We start from the raw sequence: 13855 nt of genomic DNA on the forward strand, positions 1-13855 counted from the left end.
CTAAATTGCTATACCAAATGACTATACTAAATGACTATACTAAATGACCATACTAAATGACCATACGAAATGACCAAACTAAATTGATATACCAAATGACTATACTAAATGACTATACTAAATGACCAAACTAAATGACTATACTAAATTACTATACTAAATGACCAAACTAAATTGCTATACCAAATGACTATACTAAATGACTATACTAAATGACCAAACTAAATGACTATACTAAATGACTATACTAAATGACCAATCTAAATGACTATACTAAATGACTATACTAAATGACCAAACTAAATTGCTATACCAAATGACTATACTAAATGACTATACTAAATGACCATACTAAATGACCAAACTAAATTGCTATGCCAAATGACTATACTAAATGACTATACTAAATGACCAAACTAAATTGCTATACCAAATGACTATACTAAATGACTATACTAAATGACCAAACTAAATTGCTATACTAAATGGCTATACTAAATGACTATACCAAATTAACAAACTAAATGGCTATACTAAATGACTATACTCAGTGACCATACTAAATGGCTATACTAAATGACCATACTAAATGACCGAACTAAATTGCTATACTAAATGACTATACTAAATGACTGTACTAAATGACCAAACTAAATGACTATACTAAATGACCAAACTAAATGACCAAACTAAATGGCTATACTAAATGAATATACTCAATGACCAAACTAAATGGCAATACTAAATGACCATACTAAATGACCAAAATAAATCACTATACTAAGTGGCTATACTAAATGACTATACTAAATGACCAAACTAAATGACTATACTAAATGACTATACTAAATGACTATACTAAATGGCTATACTAAATGACTATACTAAATGACTATACTAAATTACCAAACTAAATGGCTATAATAAGTGACTATACTCAATGACCATACTAAATGACCATACTAAATGACAAAACTAAATTTCTATACCAAATGACTATACTAAATGACTATACTAAATGACCAAACTAAATTGCTATACCAAATGACTATACTAAATGACTATACTAAATGGCCAAACTAAATGACTATACTAAATTACTATACTAAATGACCAAACTAAATGACTATACTAAATGACTATACTAAATGACCAAACTAAATTGCTATACCAAATGACTATACTAAATGACTATACTAAATGACCAAACTAAATGACTATACTAAATGACTATACTAAATGACCAAACTAAATTGCTATACCAAATGACTATACTAAATGACCATACTAAATGACCATACTAAATGACCAAACTAAATTGATATACCAAATGACTATACTAAATGACTATACTAAATGACCAAACTAAATTGCTATACCAAATGACTATACTAAATGACTATACTAAATGACCAAACTAAATTGCTATACCAAATGACTATACTAAATGACTATACTAAATGACCAAACTAAATGACTATACTAAATGACTATACTAAATGACCAAACTAAATGACTATACTAAATTACTATACTAAATGACCAAACTAAATTGATATACCAAATGACTATACTAAATGACTATACTAAATGACCAAACTAAATGACTATACTAAATGACTATACTAAATTACCAAACTAAATGGCTATACTAAATGACTATACTCAATGACCATACTAAATGACCATACTAAATGACCAAACTAAATTGCTATACCAAATGACTATACTAAATGACTATACTAAATGACCAAACTAAATTGCTATACCAAATGACTTTACTAAATGACTATACTAAATAACTATACTAAATGACCAAACTAAATGACTATACTAAATGACTATACTAAATGACCAAACTAAATTGCTATACCAAATGACTATACTAAATGACTATACTAAATGACCAAACTAAATTGCTATACCAAATGACTATACTAAATGACTATACTAAATGACCAAACTAAATTGCTATACTAAATGGCTATACTAAATGACTATACTAAATGACCAAACTAAATGACTATACTAAATTACTATACTAAATGACTATACTAAATGACTATACCAAATTAACAAACTAAATGGCTATACTAAATGACTATACTCAATGACCATACTAAATGGCTATACTAAATGACCATACTAAATGACCAAACTAAATTGCTATACTAAATGACTATACTAAATGACTATACTAAATGACCAAACTAAATGACCAAACTAAATGGCTATACTAAATGAATATACTCAATGTCCAAACTAAATGACTATACTAAATGGCCATACTAAATGACCAAACTAAATGGCTATACTAAATGACCATACTAAATGACCAAAATAAATCACTATACTAAATGGCTATACTAAATGACTATACTAAATGACCAAACTAAATGACTATACTAAATGACTATACTAAATGACTATACTAAATGGCTATACTAAATGACTATACTAAATGGCTATACTAAATGACTATACTAAATGACTATACTAAATGGCCAAACTAAATGACTATACAAAATGACTATACTAAATGACTATACTAAATGACTATACTAAATTACCAAACTAAATGGCTATACTAAATGACTATACTCAATGACCATACTAACTGACCATACTAAATGACCAAACTAAATTGCTATACCAAATGACTATACTAAATGACTATACTAAATGACCAAACTAAATTGCTATACCAAATGACTTTACTAAATGACTATACTAAATAACTATACTAAATGACCAAACTAAATGACTATACTAAATGACTATACTAAATGACCAAACTAAATTGCTATACAAAATGACTATACTAAATGACTATACTAAATGACCAAACTAAATGACTATACTAAATGACTATACTAAATGACCAAACTAAATTGCTATACCAAATGACTATACTAAATGACTATACTAAATGACCATACTAAATGACCATACTAAATGACCAAACTAAATTGATATACCAAATGACTATACTAAATGACTATACTAAATGACCAAACTAAATTGCTATACCAAATGACTATACTAAATGACTATACTAAATGACCATACTAAATGACCAAACTAAATTGCTATACCAAATGACTATACTAAATGACTATACTAAATGACCAAACTAAATTGCTAAACCAAATGACTATACTAAATGACTATACTAAATGACCAAACTAAATTGCTATACTAAATGGCTATACTAAATGACTATATTAATTGACCAAACTAAATGACTATAATAAATTACTATACTAAATGACTGTACTAAATGACTATGCTAAATGACCATACTAAATGGCTATACTAAATGGCTATACTAAATGGCTATACTAAATGGCTATACTAAATGGCTATACTAAATGACTATACTAAATGACTATACTAAAATACCAAACTAAATGGCTATACTAAATGACTATACTCAATGACCATACTAAATGACCATACTAAATGACCAAACTAAATTGCTATACCAAATGACTATACTAAATGACTATACTAAATGACCAAACTAAATTGCTATACCAAATGACTATACTAAATGACCAAACTAAATGGCCGTACTAAATGGCTATACTAAATGACTATACTAAATGACTATACTCAATGACCATACTAAATGGCCGTACTAAATGGCTGAGCTACAGGCAGTTTGATTTGAGTATGTCATTTTAGGTCGAAAAAAAAGGGCTAATCCTTTTAAAAAGGTGCTCTTGGAATAAAACTCAACAAGTACAGATTACACAACTGTTATCAACTCTCTCACGTGTCACAAACACACACACAATCCATGTGTACACGTGCACACAGACACAGACATGGGAGCATACATAGGAGCACTCTCTCCCCCTCTCACTCTCCAATATCTTTCCACTCTCTCTCTCTCTCCCTCTCTCACTCTCCCCTATCTCTCCACTATTTCTCTCTCTCTCTCACTCCCCCTCTCTCACTCTCCCCTATATCTCCACTATTTCTCTCTCTCTTTCACTCTCTCTCTCCTTGTTTGTCCTCCTCACCTGTCAACAACATTAACCCTCCAGAGAATCATTCCTTAATCGCCCCCCCCCAGTGTGTTATAGGTGGTTACAGTATTTACTGTAAAGCAGATTACAAGGTAGGTGATTTTGTTTTGAAAACACCTGACAGTCTCACAGGCATTCACCTCCAAAACTATTGACACCCTTGATAAAGATGAGCAAACTGTATGAAATAAAAAATGCAAATAGTGAGCCTTATTGTACACGGAGGACAAAAAGTACAGTTAGATTATTTGTTAGCCTACAATATAGCTCAGTATTCATAGTATATATTTTTTACAGTCATTTGTACTCATCTTTATCAAGGGTACCCAAACTTTTTGGAGGTGACGGTACATATGCCCCTGCTAAGCTAGCCTGTAAAATACAGGTGGGAGACATAAACACAGAGTAGATGTAGGCCTAGAGCCTAATCCCTGAGAGCAGAGCGTGTGATGACTGACCTTAGTGTTAAAAGATAGAGATGGACAGAGAGAAAGAGAAATAGGGAAAGGAGAGAATAAAATATTGAGAAAGAAAATTTAAGAAATAGAAAGCACGAGAGAAACAGGAAGCAGTTTCAGATAGTCAAATAGAAAGCATGAGAGAAACAGGAAGAGGTTTCAGATTGTCAAATAGAAAGCAAGAGAGAAACAGGAAGCAGTTTCAGATTGTCAAATAGAAAGCAGGAGAGAAACAGGAAGCAGTTTCAGATTGTCAAATAGAAAGAGAACAAGAAATGTTTTGAAAATATAGAGGGGGAGTGAGAGACGTGTTTAATTTGTTTTATTTATTCAGGGGAGCCAAAAAATTAATAAACAACACTAATAAACCACAACACTTATAAACCACACCACTAATAAACCACACCACTAATAAACCACAACACTACTAAACCACAACACTACTAAACCACAACACTACTAAACCACAACACTACTAAACCACCACACTAATAAACTACAACACTAATAAACCACTACAACATAAATAAACCACAACACTACTAAACCACAACACTACTAAACAACAACACTAATAAACCACCACAACACTACTAAACCACACCACTAATAAACCACACCACTAATAAACCACAACATTAATAAACAACAACACTACTAAACCAACACAACACTACTAAACCACCACAACACTACTAAACCACCACAACACTAATAAAACACACCACTAATAAACCACAATACTAATAAAACACACCACTAATAAACCACAACACTAATAAAACACACCCCTATTAAACCACAACAATACTAAACCACAGCACTACTAAACCACCACACTAATAAACCACCACAACACTACTAAACCACAACACTACTAAACCACAACACTACTAAACCACAACACTACTAAACCACAACACTACTAAAGCACCACAACACTACTAAACCACAACACTACTAAACCACAACACTACTAAACCACCACAACACTACTAAACCACAACACTACTAAACCACCACACTAATAAAGCACCACAACACTACTAAACCACAACACTACTAAACCACAACACTAATAAACCACAACACTAATAAACCACAACACTACTAAACCACCACAACACTACTAAACCACAACACTACTAAACCACCACACTAATAAAGCACCACAACACTACTAAACCACAACACTACTAAACCACAACACTAATAAACCACAACACAAATAAACCACAACACTACTAAACCACAACACTAATAAACCACAACACTAATAAACCACCACAACACTACTAAACCACCACAACACTACTAAACCACCACACTAATAAAGCACCACAACACTACTAAACCACAACACTACTAAACCACCACAATAATAAACCACCACAACACTACTAAACCACAACACTAATAAACCACAACACTAATAAAACACACCACTATTAAACCACAACACTATTAAACCACAACACTACTAAACCACAACACTACTAAACCACAACACTACTAAACCACAACACTACTAACCCACACCACTAATAAACCACAACACTACTAAACCACCACAACACTACTAAACCACCACACTAATAAACCACCACAACACTACTAAACCACAACACTACTAAACCACCACAACACTACTAAACCACAACACTAATAAACCACAACACTAATAAACCACCACACCACTACTAAACCACAACACTACTAAACCACCACATCACTACTAAACCATAACATTAATAAACCACAACACTACTAAACCACCACACTAATAAACCACCACACCACTACTAAACCACAACACTACTAAACCACAACACACTAAACCACAACACTAATAAACCACAACACTACTAAACCACAACACTACTAAACCACAACACTAATAAACCACAACACTACTAAACCACACCACTACTAAACCACAACACTACTAAACCACAACACTAATAAACCACCACACCACTACTAAACCACACCACTACTAAACCACAACACTACTAAACCACAACACTACTAAACCACCACATCACTACTAAACCACAACATTAATAAACCACAACACTACTAAACCACCACACTAATAAACCACCACACCACTACTAAACCACAACACTACTAAACCACAACACTACTAAACCACAACACTAATAAACCACAACACTACTAAACCACAACACTACTAAACCACAACACTAATAAACCAACATACTAGTAAACATCAAAAAAGGTAGAAATGAAGTGATCTATGGAATTAACAGAGGTCCAACCAACCTTCTGAATTAACAGAGGTCCAACCAACCTTCTGAATTAACAGAGGTCCAACCAACCTTCTGAATGAACAGAGGTCCAACCACCCTTCTGAATTAACAGAGGTCCAACCAACCTGCTGAATTAACAGAGGTCCAACCAACCTTCTGAATTAACAGAGGTCCAACCAACCTTCTGAATTAACAGAGGTCCAACCAACCTTCTGAATTAACAGAGGTCCAACCAACCTTCTGAATTAACAGAGGTCCAACCAACCTTCTGAATTAACAGAGGTCCAACCAACCTTCTGAATTAACAGAGGTCCAACCAACCTTCTGAATTAACAGAGGTCCAACCAACCTTCTGAATTAACAGAGGTCCAACCAACCTTCTGAATTAACAGAGGTCCAACCAACCTTCTGAATTAACAGAGGTCCAACCAACCTTCTGAATTAACAGAGGTCCAACCAACCTTCTGAATGAACAGAGGTCCAACCAACCTTCTGAATTAACAGAGGTCCAACCAACCTGCTGAATTAACAGAGGTCCAACCAACCTTCTGAATTAACAGAGGTCCAACCAACCTTCTGAATTAACAGAGGTCCAACCAACCTTCTGAATTAACAGAGGTCCAACCAACCTTCTGAATTAACAGAGGTCCAACCAACCTTCTGAATGAACAGAGGTCCAACCAACCTTCTGAATGAACAGAGGTCCAACCAACCTTCTGAATGAACAGAGGTCCAACCAACCTTCTGATAAAGGATGCAGTGATATTAAACCTGTGACATGTGACAAAGCACAGCCTGCTGTGGTACATCACATCCTGGGGCTGTAGAGCGCTGTCTGCTGCAGTCTGATAAATGGTGTCACCAGATTCAAGAGCTGGCAGGAAGGTTGCCTGTGCAACCTGCTTCTTGCTATTTAGGGAGAGGCGTGATCTATTTTTATAAAAAGAAGTCTACTTCAAATCTCAGGTTCTGAACTAGCTCATTCGTATATTTTTTTAATATATCAGAATTTTTTTTGTCAGTCCAAACGCCCAGATATTTACAGGCGGGGGAACCTGCTCGCTGAAAGAACCATCCAATGCATAAATGTGTAAACCCCATCTCAAATAGTTTTATGAGAATTAGAAAACAACTAAATAACTCCCAATTTTAAATCAACAAGGGCTTTCTGCAACGCGAAACAAAATGAGATTGCAGCTCTAACATAGCCTTGGCCGGTAGTAGGGGAAATAGCGGACATCTTAGTGTCATGTACGTACATATGAATATTTCAGGTTCTTGCAGATAGACCAATATTATTCATATACATTAGTAAATCGTGAGGACAGGTATCAAAATGGACCCCTGCGGGACATCTCTAGTAATCCATCAGAAAGCACACATTATTGTACAATTATGTATCTAACCACTTCTAAGACTCCTGATTGACGCCTGTTTCAGACAACCGAATGAGTAGGGGATGGTCAACAGTGTCAAAGGCCTTGGTTAGGTCTGTAAATATGGAAGCACAGTGATTCCTATGATACAAGCAATTTAAGAAGATTGTAGCAGCCGAAACAGTGTTATGTCCTGGTCTAAAACCAGACTGTTTCAAAAATAGGAATAGAATCTGAAGTTTAAAAGATTCTTAGCTGAGAGTTTGCAAGGGATTCTAATACTTGCAAGACAAGATAGTTTAGAAATTGGGTGGTAGTTATCTTGGTCAGAAGGGGTATGGGGGGTATTGTTAAATACAAAATGTGGGTTAAAGGTTCAACAATGAGGGGGCCAGAAAGCTGCAGTAGAAAGGGGTTAAGCCAATCAGCTGTGGATTTTTTTTTTACATACATTATGTACAAGGCACTTACTACATCAAAGACATAAAATGGTTCACATGAAAAGAATGGTCAATTCCTGGAAGTGCATCATTCCCTGTTATTTGTTAAAATATACTTTTTAACAAAGAAAAAATGTAACCTTTATTTAACTAGGCAAGTCAGTTAAGAACAAATTCTTATTTACAATGAAGGCCTACCGCGGCCAAACCCTGACCCGGACGCCGCTGGGCCAATGGTGCACCGCCCTATGGGACTTTCAAACACGGCCGGTTGTGATACAGCCTGGAATCAAACCATTCTGTCTGAATAGACACCTCTAGCGCTGAGATGCAGTTCCTGGTACCACTGCGCCCCTCGCGAGCCCAGAGGTGAATAGTCCATCTAATTGAACTTTAGGTCATTTCAGAAATCATTCTTTCAAATAATTGGCCAGCTGAGGAAAAATGGTGAATAAAAATACAACAACGACAACGAGGGGGTGGAGGTTTTGTTTTAAAGATTTCACCAATTTCCAGAAATCAGACAAAACAGGTTTCGTAACGGAAATGGAGAATTCTATGAAGCCGAGTATTTTCAAATACGATTTTTTGTTGTTGTAAAGGTTGAACTCTGTTCTCATTTCCCCAGACAGATACACGCACAGCTTTGCTTCACTCACTCACAGTCACTCATCTCAGGCCAAGTCTTCCTTTCTCCAAACATTGTGTATGAATCAGAATCCGTACCTAGTCATTGTTGTTCAATATAGTGATTTCCTGTCTACTTTTCTGAGTGCATATGGTTGTTTTACTCTGTCTCTGTCTACTCTGAGGCAAAATTGTCAATGAAAATCCAATGCTTTTTCAGAGCAGTCCTGATTTAATCCTAAAGTCCTGTGCAAATAGCCAAGAGAAGCGTTTTGAATTTCACGGCCGTGTGTTGGGACAGGGACAGAAAAAAACGATCCGCTTGCCCGTAGCCAATAGTCTGTCTCTCAGGTGTTGGAAGTCCCGTCTCTACTCAGCCCATTGACACAGCTTCATGTCATGTGTACCAGCATGAACAACCATCATTTGGAGCTCCAGAATGACCTTAAACCATCATTTGGAGCTCCAGAATAACCTTAAACCATCATTTGGAGCTCCAGAATGACCTTAAACCATCATTTGGAGCTCCAGAATGACCTTAAACCATCATTTGGAGCTCCAGAATGACCATAAACCATCATTTGGAGCTCCAGAATGACCTTAAACCATCATTTGGAGCTCCAGAATGACCTTAAGCTCTCGAGTAATGTCACCCACTCTGGCACCAGGATGACAGAATGTATCTGCACCATCGAACTCCGAGAGTTCTACTGCGGCACATCGAGCTTCCCCAACAAATCATTGAAGGGTGTGCAAGGAGCAGCGAGGAGCGCTGTTGCCTAGAAGAGGGGGTATTGCTGGGGGGGGGGCAACTAGTGCCTCCATAGGCTCAGTGGTCTGAAGTAGCAGGAAGTCTGGAAGGTGATGCAGTCCCCACGTGCATCAGGGTCTCCAGGATCAGAGCGGACTCCTGGGACCAGACACCTCCAGCAAAGCTGTTTATCAGGCGGATCCTCCGAGCCAGGTTTCCTTTGGGTCCTTTAACCTAACTAACTTGGCCCCGTCTCTGTGGTGAAGTGGAGTTGAACAAGACACCTGCTCCAAGAAGTGGGACAGATCGACTACGCCCCAACTCTCCAACAACCTGGGCGAGAGAGATGTTTCAGCCTCAAGATATGTTAAGCCTGGGCTGCAGCTAAATTGGTGAGCTTCTTCTCTCCTTCAGCTCATTGGATAGCCATCTGAACGTCCTTCTGCTCTCCTTCAGCTCATTGGATAGCCATCTGAACGTCCTTCTGCTCTCCTTCAGCTCATTGGATAGCCATCGGAACGTCCTTCTGCTCTCCTTCAGCTCATTGGATAGCCATCGGAACGTCCTTCTGCTCTCCTTCAGTTCATTGGATAGCCATCTGAACGTCCTTCTGCTCTCCTTCAGCTCATTGGATAGCCATCGGAACGTCCTTCTGCAGCCGCCCGACATTATCCATCATCCGGTCACACCAAAGGGACTTTTTACAGACATACCCCCTGTTCCGTATACGCTCGATCTTCCACGCTGTCCCTCTGGTTAGTGAACATTTCACAGAAGTAGCATTGGACAGTCAATGCTTGGCCATTGATATCCATTGGATAAGCCGTCAGTAGCCATAATGCTAAAACTAAAGAAGGTTGCACAGGCCATCGGTTGATACACTCAAGTAAGTAAAATATTAAATATCCTATAAATTAGGATAAAATAGCTCACAGATGAGTTTAACTACTCGCTCCAATATTGGCTGGAAACACAGCATGCTTTACATCGTCCCAGAATGCAATGAGAGAGAGAGATGAGGGGAGATAGAGCGAGAGAGAGAGACAGAGAGAGAAACCATCCTGTAATGTTGGAGAGATGTCAATCATTTCCATGCAGGTATAATTTTAATAGTGATGTTTATAGTTTTTCTTGACCACCAAACTTGAACATTTGAAACTGTCACATGGTCATGTGACAGACATACAGACAATGGTACCATATGGATAAAATGAAGAGTACTGGGACAGAGGCAGAGAGCAATAAGAGATGGAAAACAGACTGGCAAACTAACTGACAGACAGACTGACTGGCAAACTAACTGACAGACAGACAGACTGACTGACTGACTGACTAACTGACAGACAGACTAACTGACAGACAGACAGACACACAGACAGACAGACAGACTGACTGACTGACTGACTGACAGACAGACAGACTGACTGACTGACTAACTGACAGACTGACTGACTGACTAACTGACTGACTGACTGACTGACTGACAGACTGACTGACTGACTGACTGACTGACAGACAGACAGACAGACTGACTGACTGACTGACTGACAGACAGACTGACTGACTAACTGACAGACTGACTAACTGACAGACAGACTAACTGACAGACAGACTGACTGACTGACTGACTGACTGACAGACTGACTGACTGACTGACAGACAGACTGACTGACTGACTGACAGACTGACTGACTGACTGACTGACTGACAGACAGACAGACAGACAGACAGACAGACAGACAGACAGACAGACAGACAGACTGACTGACTGACTGACTGACTGACTGACTGACTGACAGACAGACAGACTGACAGACAGACAGACTGACTGACTGACTGACTGACAGACAGACAGACCAACTGACAGACTGACAGACTGACTGACTGACTGACTAACTGACAGACAGACAGACTGACTGACTGACTGACTGACTGACAGACAGACAGACTGACTGACTGACTGACTGACAGACTGACAGACAGACAGACTAACTGACAGACTGACAGACTGACTGACTGACTAACTGACAGACAGACAGACTGACAGACTGACTGACTGACTGACTGACTAACTGACAGACAGACTAACTGACAGACTAACTGACTGACTGACAGACTGACTGACTGACTAACTGACAGACAGACTAACTGACAGACTGACAGACAGACAGACAGACAGACAGACAGACAGACAGACAGACAGACAGACTGACTGACAGACTGACAGACTGACTGACTGACTGACAGAACTCACCAGTAGGGGTTTTGTGGTGAGACCCAGGTGGTCAAACTCCTCTTTCTCTTCCCAGGCTCCTTTGCCATCTCCATTTGACGAGGCAGTTACAGGGGCAGCCGTCGGGTCCTTTGGGTTAGACTGCCCCGTCATCACCTGAACAGGGTCCAGATTCATCCTGAAAACACACAATCACCCCGTCGTCCCAGTGGTACAATCTACCTGTATAGTATTGTCTATGCCACCTCTGTGATCTTCCCAAAATGGTACAATCCCTATGGTAATATCCAGGCAAGAGGTCCTGTCCTGTCCTCTCCAGCCGTGGGCTCTAACGCTGTCCACTACAGTGGTGTGTCTGACACAAGAGCAGCTGCACAAGTATCCCTGCAGTGTTCGCTCTTCAGTGTCTCCTCTCTTCAGAAGTAATGCTGCAATTGCATTGCGCAACTCATAGTCGGGTACAGTCTATAACACACACACACAACAAACCCCTACCTCACACACAGTCACAGGTTGTCTCACACACTTATGTTCTTTCGGATTACCTCTCTCATACACACAACCGCTCTCTGTTTCTCACACATTCACACACACAGACACTCTCACGCAATGTCACAACCAGGCTGACTCACGCACACACACACACAGGTTGTCCAGTGTGGATCCAATCCAGTGTAGCGTTGAATAGTGTTTTTATTGGTGTTTTTCTATGCTGCTAAGCCTGCTCTCCCTCCACTGTTGCTATGTTGTTGTCCTCTGTTCTCTCTCTCTCTCTCTCTCTCTCTCTCTCTCTCTGCCTCACTCACTCGCTTTTTCTCACACCTCCCAATCTGTCCCATTCAATCACTCTCTCTGCTCTCTCTCTCTCTCTCCCTCTCTCGCTCTCTCCCTGCCTCGCTCTCTCTCTCTCTCTCTCTCTCTCTCTCTCTCTCTCCCTGTCTCTCTGTCTCACTCTCTCACTCACTCTCTCCCTCTCTCTCGGCATCTATCAGGGCACTCTCCATATGAAAACACACTCACCGCCCTTTGGGCCAATGGGAGGCTTGATTCCTTATTCAGAAGCCCCTCCCTGTGTTCCCCCACAGGCTGTTCAGTCCTCCCAAAGGATCATGGGAGATTCTGACGCACATGTGAAACCCTGTCCTTCCCAAAATGTCTGTCTCTCCTGTCTGTGTTTCTGCGTCACTGCAGTGGTTTATCTCTGGCACGGTGCCACACCACCACCTAACCACCATGTCTCTCTCACTTCACATTCCTTTACACTACACATGATTCCATATTTAGCGCACTATTCATAGGGGGCTATAGTCGAAAGTAATGCACTGTATTGGGAATTGGGTGCCATTTGGGATAAAGCCAGTGTGATATTGCAGCTGACATAGAGCTTCCTTGCCTCGATGTTCAACCTGCGGATTTAAACGAACAACCCTACCGCTCACAAGCGGTTTGAAATGTTATTTATGAACACTTGGAAGCTAGTAAGACTGATTACACCGGCTCCGATTCTATCACATTCTAATTGACATAGAAATGTGCCATATTTTTGAAAAGATGTTTAATGAATGAGTCGTCTTGTACCTCAAACCTGAGGTTGAACTGAAAACCCACGATTTCTGTATCAAACACACCTTCTTAGTTCCTCGTATTACTCTGAAACATCTAA

At 38.8% G+C, this 13855-nt stretch overlaps 1 protein-coding gene across 1 annotated transcript in view; it reads right to left on the bottom strand.

The window, feature by feature from the left end:
- Positions 1–13102, bottom strand: part of LOC135532474 (cytosolic 5'-nucleotidase 1A-like) — a gene marked incomplete at its 3' end in the record, with an annotated part of 90815 nt that extends 77713 nt beyond the window's left edge. Inside the window, exon 1 of the mRNA XM_064959977.1 lies at positions 12214–13102. Within this exon, the coding sequence (XP_064816049.1) occupies positions 12214–12369 (156 nt within the window). The remainder of the gene's footprint in view (positions 1–12213) is intronic.
- Between the last annotated feature and the right edge of the window lie 753 nt (positions 13103–13855).

Source organism: Oncorhynchus masou, unplaced genomic scaffold (assembly GCF_036934945.1).
Source record: "Oncorhynchus masou masou isolate Uvic2021 unplaced genomic scaffold, UVic_Omas_1.1 unplaced_scaffold_1877, whole genome shotgun sequence".
NCBI classification, from domain to species: domain Eukaryota; kingdom Metazoa; phylum Chordata; class Actinopteri; order Salmoniformes; family Salmonidae; genus Oncorhynchus; species Oncorhynchus masou.